General features: G+C 38.9%; 3 protein-coding genes and 1 pseudogene across 4 annotated transcripts in view; 2 read left to right on the top strand and 2 right to left on the bottom strand.

Moving 5' to 3' along the window:
- Positions 1 to 921: 921 nt before the first annotated feature.
- On the top strand, positions 922 to 2,935 carry LOC117574176 (heat shock protein 68-like; annotated as a pseudogene).
- A 290-nt stretch (positions 2,936 to 3,225) lies between these two features.
- On the top strand, positions 3,226 to 7,775 carry LOC117574166 (structural maintenance of chromosomes protein 1A). The gene is made up of 11 exons (XM_034257855.2): positions 3,226 to 3,725; positions 3,778 to 3,926; positions 3,988 to 4,156; positions 4,220 to 5,242; positions 5,304 to 5,873; positions 5,940 to 6,195; positions 6,254 to 6,558; positions 6,619 to 6,725; positions 6,792 to 7,295; positions 7,357 to 7,534; positions 7,603 to 7,775. Exons 1-11 carry the CDS (start codon positions 3,333 to 3,335, stop codon positions 7,663 to 7,665), a joined length of 3,717 nt encoding a protein of 1,238 aa, XP_034113746.1. The 5' UTR covers positions 3,226 to 3,332; the 3' UTR covers positions 7,666 to 7,775.
- Positions 7,776 to 9,601: 1,826 nt separating this feature from the next.
- LOC117576516 (eukaryotic translation initiation factor 4E type 2) overlaps positions 9,602 to 22,570 on the bottom strand; it is a 56,214-nt gene continuing 43,245 nt past the window's right edge. Inside the window, exons 3-4 of one of the 2 annotated variants that reach the window (XM_034261326.2) lie at positions 10,437 to 10,585; positions 9,602 to 9,693 (exon numbers count right to left, since the gene is read on the bottom strand). In XM_034261326.2, the coding sequence (XP_034117217.1) occupies positions 9,669 to 9,693; positions 10,437 to 10,585 (174 nt within the window). In that variant the 3' untranslated portion in view covers positions 9,602 to 9,668. Of the gene's footprint in view, positions 9,694 to 9,769; positions 9,859 to 10,436; positions 10,586 to 22,570 lie in introns of those variants that run through there. The other variant, XM_034261325.2, reaches the window with a different exon arrangement.
- Positions 12,404 to 22,570, bottom strand: part of LOC117576515 (syntaxin-1A) — a 50,127-nt gene continuing 39,960 nt past the window's right edge. The window contains exon 3 of the transcript XR_007955369.1: positions 12,404 to 14,794. The gene's annotated coding sequence lies outside the window, so the exon portion shown is untranslated. The remainder of the gene's footprint in view (positions 14,795 to 22,570) is intronic.

Below are 22,570 nucleotides of genomic sequence, written 5' to 3' on the forward strand. Positions count from 1 at the left end.
TAAATATAAGTTCAGTTTACTCTGAACTGTTGACAAGCTTTTATTTTGTTAACTTTTTGACGTAGCAAATGATTGTTAATATATTTTTTGTTACTGTTCGAATAGATGAACATCAAAGATGTAAATGTTCAGAATAGCGCGGCCTGCCGGAAAATCGGCTAAGTGCGTTGTTTGATATATGTATGTATCTATATACTATGTACTGTTTTATTTACTATCTATTACTTACCTACCTATATCTTTGCTTTAATCACAGCATATTTCTTATGGACTCTATATTTTATATGTTAGATTGGTTAGAAAGATAGGATTTTGGATATATTATTTAGATAAAGATTGTTAAATACGTCAATAGCATTTCTATTTTTAAATGCTTCTGAATATGTTTAAGTGTTTGGGATGATTGAAACTATTAATAGCAACATTATGACTGCACAATATATTTATACTCAATACTAACCTACGACAACCTCTCAGTTATTGTAAACAAAAATAAACAATAATTTCCCCTCACACACATTTGTCTGCTCCGTCAACGTTTCGCACTCTCGAACAATCTCGAACACTTTGCGCCTCTCCCATTGCGGACTCTCGAAAGTTCCACCACTCTGCTTAGTTCGCTCTCACTCTCTCTCTCTCTCTCTCTCTCTCGGGTGGAACATTCGACGCTCTTCTCGAGAGGGGCAACCAGAATAATCCACCACACTGGGTTTTGGTATAAATAGCGGCGCAAATTTCCACCTCGTCACAATTCAAAACAAACAGTTGAAGTGAAAACACTGAAACAGAGCGAAGCAAAGAGAGAAGCTGAACAAGCTAACAAACAAATATAAAAGAATTTATTGAAAAGAATATTGTGCATTAAAGAAAGTACAAACTGAGAACAATTTAAAAAGAAGTTGAATTAAAGTAAAAGTAAAGTAAAAGTGTTCAAACACTCAAATTGAAGATACAATCAGTTAGTGAAAGCAGAAGAAGTAACTCACAGATACAAAATGCCTGCTATTGGTATTGACTTGGGCACCACGTACTCGTGCGTCGGTGTGTTCCAGCACGGCAAGGTGGAGATCATAGCCAACGACCAGGGTAACAGAACGACGCCCAGCTATGTGGCATTCACAGACTCGGAGAGGTTGATCGGAGACGCGGCCAAGAACCAAGTGGCCATGAATCCAAAGAACAGTCTGTTCGATGCGAAACGTTTGATTGGACGCAAGTTCGATGACTCGAAGATTCAGGAGGATATGAAGCACTGGCCATTCCAAGTGGTCAACGACTGTGGCAAGCCAAAGATGAGCGTTGAGTTCAAGGGGGAGCAGAAGCGATTTGCCCCTGAGGAGATCAGCTCAATGGTGCTCACCAAGATGAAGGAGACAGCTGAGGCGTATCTGGGCAGCTCGATCAAAGACGCGGTGATCACAGTGCCAGCGTATTTCAACGATTCGCAGCGGCAGGCTACGAAAGATGCTGGTGCCATTGCTGGGTTGAATGTGCTGCGCATTATAAATGAACCGACAGCGGCAGCTCTGGCCTATGGGCTGGACAAGAATCTGAAGGGTGAACGCAATGTGCTGATATTCGATTTGGGCGGCGGCACTTTCGATGTGTCAATCCTGACCATTGACGAAGGCTCGCTGTTCGAGGTGCGGGCAACGGCTGGAGATACACATCTGGGAGGCGAGGACTTCGACAACAGACTCGTTAACCATTTGGCGGAGGAGTTTAAGCGGAAATTCAAGAAGGATTTGCGCTCAAATCCACGAGCCCTGCGTCGCTTGCGGACGGCAGCGGAGCGAGCGAAGCGCACGTTGTCTTCAAGCAGTGAGGCATCCATTGAGATTGATGCTCTCTCTTTGAGGGTCATGACTTCTACACAAAGATTAGTCGGCACGGTTCGAGGAGCTCTGCGGCGACCTGTTCCGCAACACACTGCAGCCGGTGGAGAAGGCCCTGAATGATGCAAAGATGGACAAGAACCAGATTCACGACATCGTTTTGGTTGGCGGCTCAACTCGTATTCCCAAAGTGCAGAGCCTGCTGCAGAACTTCTTCTGCGGCAAGAGCCTTAACCTGTCCATCAACCCAGACGAAGCGGTGGCCTATGGTGCCGCCATTCAGGCTGCAATTCTATCTGGAGACGAGAGCAGCCAGATTAAAGACGTTCTGCTTGTGGACGTGGCGCCACTGTCCCTGGGCATAGAGACAGCTGGTGGTGTGATGACAAAACTCATTGAGCGCAACAGCCGGATACCTTGCAAGCAGTCGAAGACCTTCACCACATACGCGGACAACCAGCCCGCTGTGAGCATCCAGGTGTTTGAGGGAGAGCGTGCCCTGACCAAGGATAACAACGTGCTGGGCAACTTCGACCTTACGGGCATTCCACCAGCGCCTCGCGGTGTTCCAAAAGTGGAAGTCACCTTCGACTTGGATGCCAACGGCATTCTCAATGTGAGTGCCAAGGAGATGGGCACAGGCAATGTGAAGAATATAACCATTAAGAACGACAAGGGTCGCCTATCGCAAGCCGACATTGATCGCATGCTGAGCGAAGCCGAGAAGTACGCCGAGGAGGACGAGAAGCACCGCCAGAGAATCGCCGCCCGCAACCAGCTGGAAAGCTATGTCTTTGGTGTGAAGGAGGCTGCCCGAACAGGCAACTGGACAGACAGACAGAATATCTGCGGAAGACAAGAGCAGTGTGCTCGAGAAGTGCAGCGAGACCATCAAGTGGCTCGATGGCAACACCACAGCCGACAAGGAGGAGTTCGAGTACAAACTGCAGGAGCTCACCAAGTTCTGCACTCCCATCATGACCAAGATGCACCAGCAGGGAGCTGGAGCTAATCCTCAAGCGTCCAGCTGTGGACAACAGGCTGGAGGCTTCGGCAGAGGACCCACTGTCGAGGAAGTCGATTAAAATAGTAGAAAATAGCCTTAAAGACTGATAAGCTGATATTTATTAATTAAAACTTAGTTTTATTAATTTATATTTTAGTTAGTGCTGTTTACCAAATACGCTTATAGGTTATTTTAGAAAAAATAAAAAGCATTTATGAATATTTACATAATTGGTTTATTGTTTAAAATGGGCTTTCAAATTCGCGCTTAGCTCAACAAAAGTGCTGCCAAGTTTCAATGTTTTTATGTGTACCTATATCGATAGCTGCGATAGGAGTGGTGGTAGGTCGATTGATATTTTGCAACACTGATGTTATCGCTTCGCTGTGATTGGCAATTCTAAAACGAAGCTTCTTGGAGAGAAAACAATTTTAGTGTAAATTCGAAGAATTTTTTGTGTTTTGGCGCATTTGCAATTGCAAACGTAAAATATGGCTGACGACGACGAAGAAATACCACACCGTGCGCCAGTGCCGACGGCGCACAAAGAGGATACGGCATTCCTTCAATTCATCGAGATGGAAAACTTCAAGTCCTACCGCGGCCACATTGTTGTTGGTCCCCTCAAGCAATTCAATGCTGTTATTGGTCCCAATGGTTCGGGTAAATCAAATTTCATGGATGCCATCAGTTTTGTGATGGGTGAAAAGACATCCAGCTTGCGTGTAAAGCGTCTCAACGATCTAATACACGGCTCCTCAATTGGCAAGCCCGTGGCGCGCAGTTGCTATGTGACGGCCAAATTTATCATTGATGGCGGAAAGAATATGGATTTTCAACGCGCTGTTATAAGCGGCTCTTCAGAGTATCGGATTAATGGAGAAGTGAGTTAAATACTTATTGTTATGCATACAATTTATAACTTTTAATTTGTAGAGCGTCTCGAGCAACACATACTTGAATAAGCTGGAAAAACTGGGCATCAATGTGAAGGCAAAGAATTTTCTCGTTTTCCAAGGTGCTGTAGAAAACATTGCTATGAAGACGCCCAAGGAACGCACAGCACTTTTTGAGGAAATTAGCGGGTAAGCTATAGGATTCGCAGAGGCATTCATATAGCTTGTATTTATAATCTATATTTATCAGCTCGGGTCTGCTAAAGGATGACTACAATCGTCTGAAACAGGAGATGATTGTGGCGGAGGAAGAAACACAATTTACATACCAGAAGAAGAAGGGCATTGCCGCTGAGCGCAAGGAGGCCAAGCATGAGAAAATGGAGGCGGAGCGCTATACACGATTGCAAGATGAATATGTAGGAAGAGTTTTCGTTTACCGTAATTTCTCAGTAACTAATTGTATTTGAATTCCCTGACAGAACGAGAAACAAGTGGAGTATCAACTATTTCGGCTTTTTCATGTGGAGAAAGACATACAGAAGTACAACGCGGACTTGGAGGTGAAGCAGCAAGAGCTGAAAGCTGTGGAACAGCGAAAAGAAGCAGCCGACGAAGTGCTGCGCGAGAAGAAGAAGGATGCAGGAAAAATAACACGAGATTTGGCCAAAATCGATCAAGAAATACGCGAGTTTGAGACACAATTGAATAAGCGTCGACCGCTGTACATAAAAGCCAAGGAAAAGGTGGCGCATTGCAAAAAGAAGCTGGTATCCTTGCAGAAAACTTTGGAGACGGCACGCGAAGCGGACAATGCACATCAGCAGGACATACAGAAGCTGGAGAAGCAACTGGCCGATGTGGAGGCGCTCAAGAAGCGTTTCGAGGATGAGATCGAGAACGAATCGCAGCGACGTGGTAAGAGTGTCAATATGGAGGAAGGGCTTGTGCAGGAATATGATCGTCTTAAGCAGAAGGCTGAAGCAACCGCCACACAGTATCGCTCCGAGTTGGACTCGGTGAATCGTGAACAAAAATCCGAACAGGATACGCTGGACGGTGAAACAAATCGTCGGGCATCTGTTGAGGAATCCTACAAGAAATTGTCGCTGCAACGTGAGGAGGCAGTGAAGCGTCGCGACAAGCTGATGGATCACATCAAGTCGTCACAAGCAGCCCTCGAAGAACAGAATCGCATCAAGGATGAGTTGCGACGCGATGTTGGCAGCTCCAAGGAGAAAATTGCCGAAAAGCAACGCGAGCTGGAAAATGTGCGCGATCAGTTGGGCGATGCCAAGAGCGACAAGCATGAGGATGCTCGCCGTAAAAAGAAGCAGGAGGTCGTCGAGCTGTTCAAGAAGCAAGTGCCAGGCGTCTATGATCGTATGATCAACATGTGTCAGCCGACGCACAAGCGGTACAACGTGGCCGTCACTAAGGTGCTGGGCAAGTTCATGGAAGCCATCATTGTGGACACGGAGAAAACAGCGCGTCATTGCATTCAGGTGAATTACAAGATGATTGATTCATAGTTTACATTTGCATTAATATAACGAACTCTTGCAGATCTTGAAGGAAAAAATGCTAGAGGTGGAAACCTTTCTGCCACTGGACTATTTGCAAGTAAAGCCCTTGAAGGAACGTCTGCGCAACATCAGCGAACCACGCAACGTTCGCTTGGTTTTCGATGTGCTCAAGTTCGAACCGCAGGAAATTGAACGCGCCGTGCTCTTTGCCACTGGCAATGCGCTGGTCTGCGAAACGCCGGAAGATGCCATGAAAGTAGCATACGAAATTGATCGATCACGCTTTGATGCTCTTGCCTTGGATGGCACATTCTATCAGAAGTCCGGCCTTATTTCGGGTGGCAGTCACGACTTGGCACGCAAGGCGAAGCGTTGGGATGAAAAGCATATGGCTCAGCTCAAGATGCAAAAGGAACGGCTCAACGAGGAGCTCAAGGAGCTGGTGAAAAAGTCACGCAAGCAAAGCGAGTTGGCGACAGTCGAGTCGCAGATCAAGGGTTTGGAGAATCGCCTCAAGTACAGCATGGTTGACTTGGAGTCTTCGAAGAAGTCTATTAGCCAGTACGATAATCAGCTCAATCAGGTGCAAATTCAGCTAGATGACTTTGGAGTAAGTTCTACATACATACAAAAGTAAAATCTCGTTCTTAATAACAGCTGATCTATTGACTTGCAGCCCAAGATCAGCGAGATTGAGCGTCGTATGCAGGATCGCGAGGAGCACATACAGGAGATCAAGGAGAACATGAATAATGTGGAGGACAAAGTGTTTGCCGCTTTCTGTCATCGCCTGGGCGTGAAGAACATTCGACAGTACGAGGAGCGTGAGCTTGTCATGCAGCAGGAGCGGGCACGCAAACGTGCCGAGTTTGAACAGCAAATCGATGCGATTAACACTCAGCTGGACTTTGAGAAGCAAAAGGATACGCGAAGTAAGTGAAGGGGGCATCTAATACAAATGGGTACATTAATTGATTCGATAATTTACAGAGAACGTTGAGCGTTGGGAGCGCAGCGTACAGGATGAGGAGGATGCCCTGGAGGGTTTAAAGACAGCCGAGGCGCGTTATCTGAAAGAAATGGATGAGGAGAAGGAGAAGATGGAAAAGTTCAAGCAGGAGAAGCAAGCCAAGAAGCAGGCTGTCGATGACATGGAAGAGGATATTTCCAAGGCGCGTCGCGATGTCGCCAATTTGGCCAAGGAAATACACAACGTGGGCAGTCAAATGTCATCGTCAGAGTCAAAGATCGAAGCGAAGAAAAACGAGCGTCAAAACATTCTGCTGCAAGCCAAGGTGGGAACAGCAAATCTCGAATTTAAATATAATTTTAATATGTCATTTAAATTTGAATAGACGGACTGTATTGTGGTGCCGTTGTTGCGTGGATCTCTAGACGATGCAGTGCGTCAAAGCGATGCGGATAGTGTTGAGCCATCGACATCAATGATGAACGATAATCTGTGAGTGCCAGCTGTTAACTCTTTAATTATACAAATTTGTAATCATGTTTTTGTGCTCTACTGCAGCATCGAGGTGGACTATCGTTCATTGCCGCGTGAGCTCTGCAAGCTAAAGGACGATTCTGCCTTCAAGAAAACCAACGAGCAGCTGCAAAAGGATCTTCAGAGCAAACTGGATGTTCTAGAGCGTATTCAAACGCCCAATATGAAGGCTATGCAGAAACTGGATCTGGTGACAGAGAAAGTGCAGTCCACCAATGAAGAGTTCGAGAACGCACGTCGCAAAGCCAAGAAGGCCAAGGCAGCATTCGAGAAAGTGAAGAACGAGCGTTCTTCGCGCTTCGTTCAGTGCTGTCAGCACATCTCTGATGCCATCGATGGCATCTACAAGAAGCTGGCTCGCAATGAGGCCGCTCAGGCATACATTGGACCCGATAATCCCGAGGAACCGTATCTCGATGGCATCAACTATAATTGTGTGGCGCCCGGCAAACGATTCCAGCCCATGAGCAATCTGAGTGGTGGCGAGAAAACAATCGCTGCGCTCGCACTGCTTTTCTCCACACACAGGTAAGCTAAAGCTAAAATTATAATACAAGTATCTTCTTTAATGTGTGCTTTATTTCCACAGCTATCACCCGGCACCGTTCTTTGTGCTTGACGAGATTGATGCTGCTTTGGACAACACAAACATTGGCAAAGTCGCCTCCTACATTAGGGATCATACCACCAATTTGCAGACAATTGTTATCTCCCTCAAGGAGGAGTTCTATGGCCATGCTGATGCCCTGGTCGGCATCACACCGGCGGTATGTTGTTTATATTATCTGTTGGTTATCAATTATTCAATCTGTGTTTGCGATTCTCTGTTTTGCAGGAAGGGGACTGTCTCATATCCAACGTCTATATAATTGACCTGACGTGCTACGAGGACAAATGAAGGGTTAACTTTCATTGGAATGTAGAATAAGTTTGTAATTTATAATTAGTCCACACGGCAGGCGAAAAGTTTCGATTTCCAATTAATAAAACCCATTTTGATTTCAATTCTCAGAATTCCCAATCTAAACAAACCCGTTGGCATTTTATTCCTTTAGTTTTAAATGGTGGGAAAATCATCTGGCGTAATTGGAGTGTGAAGCACAGGTCAATAACCATGAAAAACAACGTGCTGTCCGGCAAAACAGTGAAGGTGTAAAAAAAAATCGTGGCCTGAAAATTTTTCCCTCGAAAATCCAATGAAAAATCGGGAATATCCAAAAATTCCGTATATCTCGAAAACTATGTGCGCGATTCGAATGTCCTTTTGCCAGTCAATAGTCCTTATTAATACACGCCGATTGACATATCAGTCGGCAGGATTTGCCAGGATATGGCGAAGTTATAGCTAATTTTCTCTAAACATAAAAGTCCTTGTAACTTTGATGTTTCAAGGACTTTCGTCCTTTTGACACCATAAACGGTATTGAAATGAAAAGAGCTATCTATGTTCCAAAGTACATCCCGATAGTCCTTGAAATGGCCGAGATATCCTGGATTTTTGAAATTTTACCAAATTTTGCATGCTCCCCCCTTGAAAAATTTTCGAAATTTTTTGCAAAATATTTTTGAAATTTTTGAATGCCAATCGGTAGTTGCTTTGCTGGTGATTATAAAAATGCATGTCCTTTTGAAAGGACTTCAGGATATGGCCGAAAAAATGCTGATATAAGCGTTTTCTGTTTCAAAAAGCAGTTAAAACTGCTGAGTAGAAAATCGATTAATTGATTTCGATTAATGGCAAATCCTTCTCAGCGAATTCGATTTCCTTTTGCTATCGAACTAGAGTTGCGCGGTAAATCGAGGTTTTCAAATACGCATTCAAAATTGATCCCATTTTCAATTATTAAGAACAATCGTTTTATTTGAAAATATTTTCTGCAACTTTAATAGTTTCCGTTTTTCTATCGGTTGGTTGTACTGTTCTGGAAGTTCATTTGTGTGGGCAAAACTTGTTCGAGTGTGTGTGTGGAGCTATGTTTGTGTGTGTGTGTGTGTTGAGAGGAGGTACGCATGTCCACCTAAGGGGGGACATAAGTACATCAAGTGTGGTATATGTTAAAACAACTGGGTTTTTTCGTTTCAATAATTTGTTTTTCTTTTTTTTATATCTTTTCTCTTCATGTAAAAAACTTGTATTTCTTGATGAACAAAAACAAACAATTTGATTATTCAGTTTCATGTTTTATCATAATTTTAAAATAATCATTTCAAACAGATAAATATAGATAAACCAATAATGATTTGGCTGCTTTGTGGTTGTTGTTTCGAATTGATTGGCATTAAACACACTGATTAATAATATTAGTTGTTGAAAAGGCTGCTACTGGTATAATTGATTGATGGATGTGAGGATGGCGGAGGAAGGGGGGTCAAAAATATAAAATTATGTAGTATATTACATAGTTTTCAAAATATAGAGCCAATTCTTTTGGTGGGGTGGAAATCGGGAATGGCTAAATGGTATTATCTTTATCTTTATACATAAAATCTAAAATATTTATGGCGTTTCATATATACAAACTCTACAAAGATTTGTCTTATTAGCGCTTAAATATATGCGGATTGCGGAAAGAGAAGGGCATGAAGTTGGGATGTTAATTCTTTTTGTTTTTGTTCTCATCCTCAGCATCAATATTAGAATATTATTATCATTGTGTATAGTTATTATTATAATAATAATCATTATCAGCGGCTGCTGTCCGTCTGTTCTTTGTGCTCGTTATTAATGTGGTTGTTGCTATTGTTGTGTGTGTTGTTGTTGTTGCTGTTGTTGTTGTTGTTATTGTGGTTGCTGTTGCTGTGGTTGTTCCTTTTGCTGGTGTCTAACTCATCTGTTTGCTGATTAATTATTGTTTTTGCCGATGTTGTTGCTGGTTTGTGTTTGTAGTTATTCACTGAATTTCAGCTTTTCAATGCGCCTTTATTACTGCAAAATAAAAGAATACAATTTGTGAGTGTAATTAATTAATTAAAGTTGAAATTAATACAATTAATTTCTATTTCAAGTCCAATTCATGATTTCGTCGCCCTCCATAAATCTTTCTTACTATTCGGACTCTCATTGTTATCCAATGGGGAACGACTGTGGGACCTAAGGCGTTTAGTATATTTAGTATAATAATTATACAGTTGGTATTTTTTGGAAAATATAGATATTCAATTTGTTTTTTTTTTCTACAACGATTGTATTTTAAGTAAAGCTTAGATCATATTCTTTTTTTCCCAAAAGAGAAAAAGTATGTTGAAATCAACAAAGTTTGAAAATCAGGATTTTGGTATAATTTGGTATATTTATGTTTTTTTCCGAATAGAGAAACAGAAAAGGTAAGGATAAATTTTAGTCGAAAAAAAAAACAAATGTGAAAACAAGGATTTTAGTATAATTTGGCAGATTTGGTATATTCATGTTTCTTTTTTTTTCGAAAAGAGCAACAGAAAAAGTAAGGATAAATCATGGTTGAAAAAAACAAAATTTGAAAATAAGGTATATGGTATAATTTGGTAGATTTGGTATATTCATGTTGTTTGCGAAAAGAGCAAAAGAAAAACAAAATTTGGAAATAAAGTTTTTTGTTTAATTTGGTAGATTTGGTATAATCATAAAATACTAAACTTCGTTCCCTGGTAAAAATAGCTTTATATCTTTCAACTTAATATTCGTATACTTACATTGAAACGTATTTAAGGCTATCACAGTGTATCTTATACTCCATTGCCGTTGTCATAGGTATATTTAATATCCTGCGTAACGTATCACGGATACGTGTTGTACTGGTCATATCAGTGGCAGTCCTGTTCCATACTGATAAGCTATCCTCCTATAGGGATCAAGAAAGAACATTGATTATAGAGGATATATAATAATGAATAAAATGAAGTTTCTTTGCCTGAAAGCCAACTGCACTTTGCCTTTAAAAATATATAGAATACACAATAAAGAAACGCTTTTTGATGTTTTTGTTTAATAATTTTTATTCTTCAATCAATTTAAGTAAATCATTTCCATGTCTGATCAATTGAAAATGTAATAATAAAAATCAAAAAACACAACAAATTTGTATCTAAACACAAAGGCGAAACAATTTCTCGAAATCTTAATATAAATGTTCGTTTTCTTTTTGTTTTGTTTTTTGTTTCTTGATGTTGTTCTTGTGGATTTTGTTATCGGTATCGGGTCTATCTGTATCGGTTATCGCACTTGAAATTTGTTGACTCGTTTTTCATCGTTTCCGTTTTTTTTGCTTTTGTTTTTCACTTTTCATATATAATTATAATTATAATTATGCATGTATATAAGACTAACACTTAATTGTAATCTTCATTTTTTGTTTTTTTTTTCCATTTCTTTTTGGTTTTTTTTTTTCATCATTTTTATACTTTTCAATAATTAACTAAATTTTCTAAAGAGGGGGAAAAATATAGATGCAAGTATGTTTTTTATGTTGTAATATAAACTTTTACACGGCTCTGTTTTTTGTTGACTTTTTTTTCAATATATATGTATATATTTTTATTTTTCTTTTATGTATTTTGTTAGCATTTAAACATGTTTTTTTTTTTTTGGTTTTTTATTTTAACAATTATGAGTATTTGCTCAAAAACTTGACTTGAACCGTTATTTTTTTTGTTTTGTTTTCTTGTTTGTTATATAATAATAATTTATAATAAATACAGTTTTAAGTTTCTTTTTAAGTTTTGATTTTTGTATGTTATAGGATTGTGTATCAGTGTGTGTGTGTGTGTGTGTGTTGTGCACGCAAACTAAATGATTTTCTTACGCTTTTCCATTATCGATTTGTTATTTATATGTTAATATTTCTGTGTTTGTGTTAGTGTGTTTGTTTGTTTATGTTTTATGTTTTAAACGCATTTCAATTGCACATTGATATTTTAATATTTTGTAAATATTAAACAATTTCCCCACACTTTGCACAATTCTTCTCTGCAGCTAATTCATTTATTTGGACTAAATATATATTTTATTTTTCATATATATATATATAGTATGTATATATGTAACTTTTAATTAAAATATATATAAATATTCATTTATACTCATGTTAATTGTTTACGTTTTTTTCCATTATTTGTTTTTGTTTTGTTTTTACTGTGTTCCATTTGTTAATCATGTTCTCAGTATTATTGCTTTTTGAATATACATACATATATGTACATATATAAATGCTTATATATATCTATATACATATATGTGTGTGATTCCTTCTCCCTCCCACTCTCTCACTTTTCATCGTCTCTCTTCGCTTTCCAATTCTTTGTTGTTTGCTTGTGTCTGTGTGCGTGTGTGTTTAGTGTATGTGTGTTGTGTGTGTTTTATTGCCGTCGTTTTATTTGTTGCCGTTTTGCTGATTGCTGTCTGAGTGTTTGAAATGCTTCGATATGCCTGGAATTATTGTTGGAGTAAACAGTCCCCAAATGCACTCTCGCATTACATTGGGCCGAACGAACACATCATCATCATCATCTTCATCATTATCATTAACTTTATCATTATCATATTGCATGCGTGCGTTTTTTTTGTTTCGTGTCAAAAGCTGGTTGCAAGCTGAGAAGTCTTCTTCTTCTTCATCTCGACATGTAAGCAGTTTTTATTCCTATTGTGTGGGGTATTTTCTTTCTTTCTCTTTTTTTTTTTGGTTGAATTTTATTCAATTTTAAAGTACACAATTTAACGAGTCTGAAACAAATTGTAGGATTTTATGAAACTCGCATTTCTATGCATTCTTTTTTTTTGTTTTTGGTTTTTAATACATCATAATATAATTGTATTTTTTGTTGTTCTTCCTTTTGGTTTCAATTTATTCTTTTTAAATATTTATATGCATATCTTTTTCTTTATATATATTTGTATATATATATTTAAATTATGTAACTATTTATATTTAAAATTCTAATTTTTATTAATTGAACTTCTGCGCTTAAATTGTTGTTGTTTTTCCATTCTTTTGTTTTGCTTTGTTTCTTGTTCGTGTCTGTCTTTGTATGTATGTGTGTGTGTGTGTGGAAAGTTGTAGTAATAATTAATGTAATTTCTCTTTTGTATTTTGTACAATTTGTTGATGAATAAATAAAAACAACATGGCGAAACAATTGTACCAAAAATATATGCTTTATATTTGCAGTTTTGTTTTGTTTATCTTTTTGTTTATTGCGAATCGAAACTTAAGCTAAATCGATTAACGATTAATCGATTTTTATTTAATATAAATAACAAACTAATAATAATTATTAGGCGCGCCATTAATTTTGAGCGTGGCAGAATAAATAAACAAATTCAAGTTTAATAACAAATCTTTTCGTTCGGTTTTTCTTCGTTCTTCTCTTCTCGATATCGATATTGATTTCGATTTTATTTTGTAGTTGGTATTTTTCGTGAAAGTGGAAGAAATGCGATTTATGTAGAAAACTAGAAAATTCAAAAATAATGTTGTTTATATGTAAGCCGTTAACATACTATATTTAAATATTACTCGTTTAAGCGATTTTATTTAAATAGTTTGTCGGTCAAGAAGAAATCGTCGTGTCGTGCTTTGAAGAAGTAGATGGCTTTCTTTTTTTTTTGTTCTTTATAATAGCATTTTAAACGTTTTTCTTATAGAGTAGAAGTAAATACACACACATAATTTGTTTTGTAATTTAACTAAATTGAAAAACTTTTTGCAAATTCATTAATTATCAATCAATCATTTCAATTCTGTTCTTTGTTGTATGTTTGTTTGCTACACATATTTATTTATATTTATATTTTTTCTGGTTTATCTAATTGTTTATATTTCGCACAACATTTACATTTTGTTTATAGCAAGCTAAATTTTGGGAAAAAAATTTACAATTCTAGTTTCTCGGATTCGACAATTTCTTTTTGCTTTCGGTTTCTGAATTTTCGATTTTCGATTTTAGTTTCGGTTTAAGTAGAAAAACGCATTTCAAAGATTTTCTTTAGTTTTTTTTTTGTTTATATTTGTTTATGTATATATTTATATATATGTACGTAATATTAAATTTTAATTCAAAAATCTACTTAATAAAATTTGTTTTTTTTTTATCGTTTTTGTTGGTTAACATTTTGTTTAAAGTTTTTTTTTGTTTACTATCTTTATATAATTTTTTATTTGTTTTTACGTTTTTTTTGTGTTTGCTATTTGTTTATATTGTATATTATATGTATAACATCACATTATAATAATTACTAATTAATAGTTGTTATCGTTTTTGTTTTTTATGCATTTCGCTTCTTGCCTCTCGCTTCTTTCACTTCCCGTCATAAATTTAGTTAATGCACAAATACTAAATGTCGTAATAAATATTTTTTTCTTTTGCTTTTTCGTTTTTACTTTTTATTTTAATGTTGCAAAAAACGTAGAATTTTTAAGAGTTATTTTAGCTGTTCTCGTTTTTTGTGTTGATTTACAAAATGTTCTCGTAATAATTATAATGACTATTTACATGTAAATAAAGCGTTTGTTGCTGGCAACATTCAACAGGAAACTGAACAAAACAATCATTATAAATAATATAATTAATAGCTCGTACTAGATTGTAGATTGTGTGTGTGACGCCATTGTAAAAATGGTAATGGAAAATGCAAAACACGTGCAACGTCTTCTTCTTTCTCCTCTTCTTCCATCAACAAACGAAACAACTACAACGTGAATGCCAAAATTAAATTACTCGCTCGAGTTGAGAGTCGAGAGAGAGAGAGAGAGAGAGAGCCTTCTGGTTTCTATCTTCTCTCTAACATTTTCAGCAGCAAATAAACTTGACTGAAATTTAATTCGCCAGCTGCTGAAGTTCGTTCGCTGGCTGATTGCAGGCGTCGAGGCGTTGAGGGGGCGTGGCGCTATTAATTTACTCTCGCCGCACGCGTTAATTAGTCAGTCAGGCAGCTCCAAGTTCTTCCTGTATTCATCCCGGCACCTGAATCCGCTACGTGACCTTTCCTTGTTCTCCTCCTCTTTCTCCTCTTGTTCCTTGTTCTTCCTTGGTTTGTACCTTTTATGGTTTTTCATCTGCAAACAAGATATGAATAATACAGTTGAATACAGTTGTGTTCTGTTCGCTTTACAATTGCCTCTACTAAAGTTTTTCCTCGTACCCAGCATAATCCCTGAACAATGTCTCGCTCGCTGCACTTTTTGCACGTTTCCTGCAAATCGAATAGTTGCCCACAAATCTTACTATAGTGCAGGCCATAAAGCTGGGCCAGCACGTTTCGTTTCTATGCGACAAACGAGCACCGGAAACGGAATTATCAATGTGGCCAAGACTGTATTCCACACACACACCCAGCATGTCTGTGTGGCCTTCTATGGGTGTGTGTGCCAAATGGGTCAAGCAACAGGATATCGCACTCGTGCCCATGCCTCGCCTTATTATCTCCATCTACTTCACTCTCTCCTCCCCTCTCTATCTTTGATGTGGCTGTGGTGACGGCAGCCGTGGCATTGTCATGCACTGAAGGCCGAGCCAGCGTCGTTCTTAATAGCTCTAGAGGTCGCATACCCTACACTATTTAATGAGCCGTGCCACAAGCATATGCAAATTCCAATTCAACAATAAGCCATAGTCATTGGAGTTCAATAAAGCCCAATAAAAGTAGAATTATTGACTGAGGTGGCTCATGTTGTGGAGCACTATCAATCAATCAAAGGATAACGGTGTCAATTAACGACATATTTCCGTCATATATGAACGGGTTATTGATTAATAAGCATATCAAACGATCACATAACAGCCAATCAATCAATAATTACCAAACAAGGCTCAATTACAGTCGAATTACAAGCAAAGACAGGTAATGATGTATATCAATCAATCAATCAAAGCATGAAAACTCATATTTTGAAAGTAAATATAATGTGTAAGTCCCATAAACAAGGCTCAATAACAGTCGAATTACAAACAAATATAGTTCATGATGTATGTCAATCAATCAATCAAAGCATGCATACCTCAAAGAATCGTATTTTGAAATCAAATATTGAATATTAATGTCAAGATTTTATGTATCTATTCATATAAATAAATATTTACTTAAGATAAGTAATACTTCAATCAACGCAAAAGTAAAGTACTTCAGTTAGTCAGTCATTATAATAAGAAATAGCAGAACTGATGCAAGAAATATATATTGATGTATGTCAATCATTCAATCAAAGCTTTAATACTTCAAAAAGTCATATTTTTGAATCAAATATTACATTTGTAAGTCACATACATAACATAAATTCTTATTTTCTTAAGAAATGCTTCAATCAACGTAAAAGTAAAGTACTTCAATCAGTCAATCATTATGATTTTACGCATGGAAATAATAAACAGCAGAGTTGATACAACCAAATGTATAATGTAGAGTATTCAAGAGTCTTCGTGGCCCACTTGCCTGCTACTTGCATTGTTTCTGGGCGCTACTCAAGTGGTTCTTGTGCCACACAAAAACACACCAACACAGACACACACACACACACACATACATATCAGCAGGCATCGCTGCGCGTGTTAGAATTTTCATCAATGGCTTTAGCGAATTTTCCATTTATTTAATTTGTTTCTCTCGCTGGCTATGACTACTTATATGGGCTATGACTATGACTATATGACTATATGGCTATGGCCCAAGGCGCTGGCAAAGACATCGCAGAGATGACATCAGCTGTTGCTATGCTCGTAATTTGCGTCATCAGACGCCGCCGCCGACGCGTCGTCGTCGACTGCAGCTCCGACGATAATAACAATTTGGTATTTAGCTGGAATTTCAAGTAAAACCCACACACACACACACACATACACTGAGCTGACCCACGCATAGTAGATGGCAACAAAATGGAGGCGGCGTAGAACAGCAGAGAAAACAGGCGAGACAAGAAGAGGGAGAGAGAAGGGACGAGAACTGCATGCCAATGCATCCTCCGCACATCAAAGCAAATGCCACAAATTGCAGACTGGCTACGATTTGAATAAGCTTATGGGAATTTCGACATTAAAATGTCACACACACACACACACACACTCGCATACTATATAAATTGTGGTAAATGAAATATTTCTAGTTATTTCTGTATATAATAATTTATGTTAGCTGTGTGTATTATGCAATTTAATTCCCATTTAAAATGCTAATTTTCAATTTGTAATTAAGAACAATTCTCAGATAAACAACATTATAATAATCTCACTAGATTATTATGCAAAAAGTTTGTTATGCTTAGTTCCAAAAGCAAGTCAGTTCCACTGGAACTAAATGAACTGCTGCTAATCGAACATGCATGTTATCGAAAGCAGTTCCGTTCATTTATTATGTTCAATCGAACTTGCATGTCATCGAAACCAGTTCAGTTATCGGGCTCAATTGAACTTGCATGTTATCGTGTTCAATTGGTTATCGAACTGTGGCGAGCTTTAGAGCTTTTCAAGCACGCTTAAAATACATTTGCTATTTTTAATTGCCTTTGCCTCGAGTTATCCTTCAATTTTAAACGTTATCGCATCGCAGCGCGTTGGTGGCTGTTGATAAGCAGCGGAGAAGTCTGGAAAAAACCCCGCCCACAAGCTGAACGCTCGCTGACTCGCCTGTTATTTGTGTCTAGCTGGCAAATTCGCTGTGCTTACAAAAATAGCAGCCAACCGCAAATTGAATTGAGTTGACGCAAAACATTAATGCAGGAGCGGAGTGCGGGACGCTGTTGTGACAACATTACACACAAGTATGCAAATATTAAAGTTGTGTATGATGTACACATTTCTATTTCAAGTGGTTGTTGTGTATGGCACATGTGTCGACTTGACTTTTCCGAGAATCAAGTAAGATTAGAGAAGTGGAAGTTCCAGCTACAGGATTATTCTTTCTGCAGTATATTTTCCAAGAAATTCAGCTACTGCATGGCCTTCTCAATTAAGCATTCCGGCCCTGCGGCCGTGCACTCGAAAACTGAAAAGTTTTTCGCTAACGAAGAGATGGACTTGAAAGCGCGTCTGTTGCGTTCTCTCTCTTTCTCGCTCTCTACCGCTATGCGTCTGTCTCTGTCTGTTTGAAGCGCCATCAATGGGAGCATTGACGGACGCTGACTTTGACATGACAGTTTAATTGAGGGGCAGCAGCAACAGCAGCAAAGCAAAGCAAAAGCAGCAGCAACAGCGGCTCATCGCCAAGCCCCAAATCAAAGACGCGCAAGCAGAGTGAATGAAAGAGGAAGAGTGCGCTGAATATGCAAATTAGTTAGCGGAGCCTGGCAACGACAGACGCAGGGGAAGGGAGGGGGGAAATGCCTCCCTAGGGCGCGCTGTTGACTAAATTTAAAATTTATGACTTTGGTCTGGCAGCATAAGCGAAAGGAGTTGGAACAAACTGGATGAGGAGGAGAAGGAGGAGGAAGGGCGACAGTTGGCCACTTGGCCCGGCTTAGAGCAGCTCGATTTGCTTTAATGGTTTAATTTGTTGTGTGACTCTGTGTGCAAACAACAGACACACACAAACACACACACACAAAAATAGGGGCATCGACACAAAAAACAAAAAGTTCTAACAATCGACGCACAGTCATCGGTTGGCTTTTGATTGGCCAGCCGAATGAAACAGGTGTAGAGAGAGAGAGAGAGAGTGAAAGAAGGAGAGGGAGAGAGACGCTCTTTTCTGCACACAATTCTTGGGTAAATCCCTTGCTCAGGCAGCTGTTCGCTTTGCTCAGCTCTTGGCGCGTGCTGGGGATTTGCGGTTTTGGGCTCAACCGGAACTTGGCCCCTTCCCAGACCCTTTGTGTCGAGTATCCTTTCTCTCTTTCTCTCTTTTTTGTGTAGCTGTCTCGCTTACGCTTTGCATTCTGAATTTATGCAGCCAAAGGTTGCTGCAACGGACAGCGCAAATGCATTGAGCAATGCAGTTTGTAACTCAATTAGATTGTGGCCTACACTCACACACACATCTACACACACAGATGGCCAGAGTGCAACACACTAAATGGCTAGAGATAAGTGGCACGTGTGGGAATCAAGGACATTTGCTGGTCGATTGCAAATTGTGTCCGACAGGCAACAAAGGCAGCTGCACAGCACAACACAGCAAAACCGCACATCACACACACGCCTACTGCACACACACACAGACACACTCCCACACACAGACAGCAATGTGTATCCTCTGGTATTAACATATGCAAATGAGCAGCAGGTGCAAGCTGCTGCATCCCAATGCTCGATATATATTTGTCGATATGGCACATCGAATGTCACACCATCCTCGCTTATCCCGACAATAACAAATTATGCCACACTGCCACACTGGTAGTGCCCTCTTCATTCATCAATGTCAGTTGCATGCAATGCGCAATTAAAAGCCGCAGCTTGTGATTCAAAAATGCAAATGAGCCCAACCAACAAACTAAATAAACCAAATGAAGCCGCTAATCGAATCGAATTGCATGCACAACAACAGCATAATCAAGTGCTCGAGCAACAAGCAATAAAGTAATGTTGTAGAGCCATAGATTAGATAGATGACAGAACAAACAAAGCAGAGACACATTTTTTCATTAAAATATTTACATAAAATTACATTTAATTGAACTGGAAATTGCCAAAGGGGAAAGAAAAGTACAAAAAATAAATCTAAGCACTTAATTTAACGCCATTATAATTTTAATTTTTTTAATTTAATTTAATTTTTCACTATTCACAATTGTGAAATTGCAAAAAAAAAAAACGCAATGTGCAAAAACACGTGAATTGCCATTCCAACAGCTGTGTTTATCAGCTGATATTTTTTGAGTGGCGTCATCTATCGAAAATTCTGGTATGCAACATTGATGAATGATCTATTGTGAACTCATTGCACCTAAAATCACTTCAATCTGCCAAATTTGGTAAAATTTCCTATAGTGCATAGATTAGATAGATGACAGAACAAACCAAACAGAGTCACATTTTTTCATTAAAATATTTACAAAGGGGAGAGAGAAGAAATAAAAAAATAAATCTAAGCACTTAATTTAACTCCATTATTATACAAAGCATTAGGAACACGCAGAGTGTAAAATTGACCCCAATAAGTATGCAATGTTTTTGTTCTAAGCGAATTGCAGCAATTGCCCCAAAAAGTATGCTATATTTTTTGTTGAGAACTAGATTAACTCAGCGTGAAATGGGAATTGAATTGTAAAATTAATTTATAAATCACTGCAGCACATTTTTGCTTTAAATTAAAGTACAAAAAGTTGTTTAAATTTGAATTATGATTTTTATAAAATGTGTACAAAATTCCAGCTTAGAAATTCGTTTCAATGCAGCACCAAAAATAGCAGCTATGATTGCCTCTGAATATATCATGTTTTGTTATATTTTAGACCTTAATAATATAGCAGCAGCAGTTGCTTTCATGAAAATACTATTCTCATATGCTGTGGATAAATCTCGCATTGAATCACAATACAATTTTCGTGCAGTTGCAAAAGGAAAAATGTGATTTCGACACAAGTTGAAGGAGAATTTTGAAGTTTTTAGTATGCAGTTCAGGCGAAATTGAACTCACGTTCAACTTGATAAAGCTGCCAATCGGAAGTGGACACACAAGAAGGGTGAACGGAGAGGAGAGAGAACGAAGCAAGCCTAATCCCAGATAGTGGCTGTGGAAACTAGTAAAGTGACAGTGTAGCTAAATAGCAACTGAGCAGATAAGACAACAACAAAAACAGCAACAACTATGACAAGTCTAAACACTGGAATGGCAACAATAGTTTCTGTCAGTCGCAAGCATAAGCATAAGCAGCAACCTCGAAGCCAACTGGCAACTGAAGCTGTCTTCGTCGTCTTTGGCGCTCTGCTTGTGCTCCCGGCAATTTCTGTGTCCCCAGCGTACACGTAAACCAATTTTAACGGTTTAACTTTTAGCTTGGGTTTTTAGCTCCTGCCAGATCCCGATCCCTTCCTTCCCTCTCTCCCACTCTTCGTTACGCCCCTTTATGGTTGCGAGCAGAGGCGGGGTCGTTGGGGAGATTGTGTATTAAGCTCTGCCATGTTTGTTTACAATGCTTTTATGTTTGCACAAATGACGTCCGCTACTCGGACCATGTGCCGCACTTTCCTGTCCGCCCTCGCCACCTCCTCTTCCTCTTTCTGCTTCCCTAGTGGCATACACGCACCCACACACAAGCACACACGAACGCTCTTCTACATACGCACCCAAACACACACAACCTCACACCCTCAAACATGTTACTACGGAATGTTGCGCAGTCAAGCAATTTTGTTGTCTATGCTTAGAATACCCTGTAAACTACAGATGAAGCGTGCAGCATATTGTTGAGTAGTTCAAAGCGAGTAGTGAAATATTCATATTCATATTTCAAACTTAAAAGAAAAGTAGTCTGGAAAGTTCTGCCACTAAAAAAGCACTGACAAAACGAGTAAAAAAATACCAATTTAACTTTGCTTACATTAAGAAATAACAAAATTGTGTATACAAAATAAGTTGTCAAAAAATAAAGATAAAAAAAAAAATTAATTGAGCAGATAGCGAAACAAAAATATAATTTGCAGATATTTTTAAATTGCTTTGGCTGTGTAACAATATACCAGAAAATGCAATAATACTACTGTTGCATTGTGACTGCCGGTCTGGTATTTAAATCCCGATATAATCGATATCGATAAACAGTGCGGCCAGGCCGCAGTCGTGTGACTGCCATCAACAGCCCTAACCTCACAATAATCCATACTCTAATTAGCAGCATCATTAGCAATAGCATCAACATTAATATTATGCTGATTTCATTATTAAAAACTTAAAAATTGCCATTATCATTCGCAGCATTCATCATTAATGCTTCACGCTCATTATCATTAATATGAAAATACATTTTCTTAGCTTATTTCCATTTTAGTGAGTAACTCACAGTTGGTAGCTTTCAACACCCAACGAAAGCATAATATGATGAGTGTGTGTGTTTAAGAGTGACTGAAAGAGCGAGAGCGAGAGTTATGCGACCACGAGTAAAGGAGAGGGAAAAGCAGAATTATGCTCCGAGTGAATGTGTGTGTGTGTATATGTCGTGTTGTGTGTTGTTGAGGTTGTTGCTGTGAGCTTGTGTATGCGTGTGTGTGTGACTTATTGTTATGGTGCCACAGTGCGCAATTTATGACTCGAGGTCGGAGGCGAGTCGAGGTGAATGGCTTCAACACAGCACAGCACTGAAACTCCGCACAGAGCAGAGAGCAAGCAGAAAGCCTCGCAGTTGGGCCTTTAAAAATAGACAACAGTCAAGTGGGAAAGCGCCTTGCTAACTGCGGAATGCCAAGCAAAAAAGAGAATGGAAAAGCGGGCGAAAGAAAAAAAAGTTACAGGTCGTTGTCTAAAAACCTAGGGCTGCCATAAATACATTGGGTCTTAGTCTCTGGAGCACTCTATGCGCTCTATGGGATTAAACTGGCAGCGTCTTAACTTGGCTATAGTTAAGGATTTTGCATTGGACGAGGACGACGACGACGACGAGATGATGACGGAATGGGTTGAGGCGTGAGTGTTGCTTGTCCTTCGCTGTCTGCACGTTTTCATTAAAAGTTACCAACTTGTGCGATTTGCTTTAAGCTCCGCCTCGCTCCCCCTCGGTTGTCTGTCCATCGCTCTCTCTCTCTCTTCAGCTGGCTGTTGGCTAATATTAAATCAATTTCTCAAGCGCATTTTGAGTGCGGTGTTGTTGTTGTTGCCGCCTCCTTTCAAACGCTGTTTATGCAAAAATGTTGCATAAATTTCACACAAATATGGCCGCCCCTCCAAAAAGTATGCAGCACTTAATTTG

This window comes from Drosophila albomicans, chromosome 2R (genome assembly GCF_009650485.2).
Source record: "Drosophila albomicans strain 15112-1751.03 chromosome 2R, ASM965048v2, whole genome shotgun sequence".
Classification (NCBI taxonomy): Eukaryota; Metazoa; Arthropoda; class Insecta; order Diptera; family Drosophilidae; genus Drosophila; species Drosophila albomicans.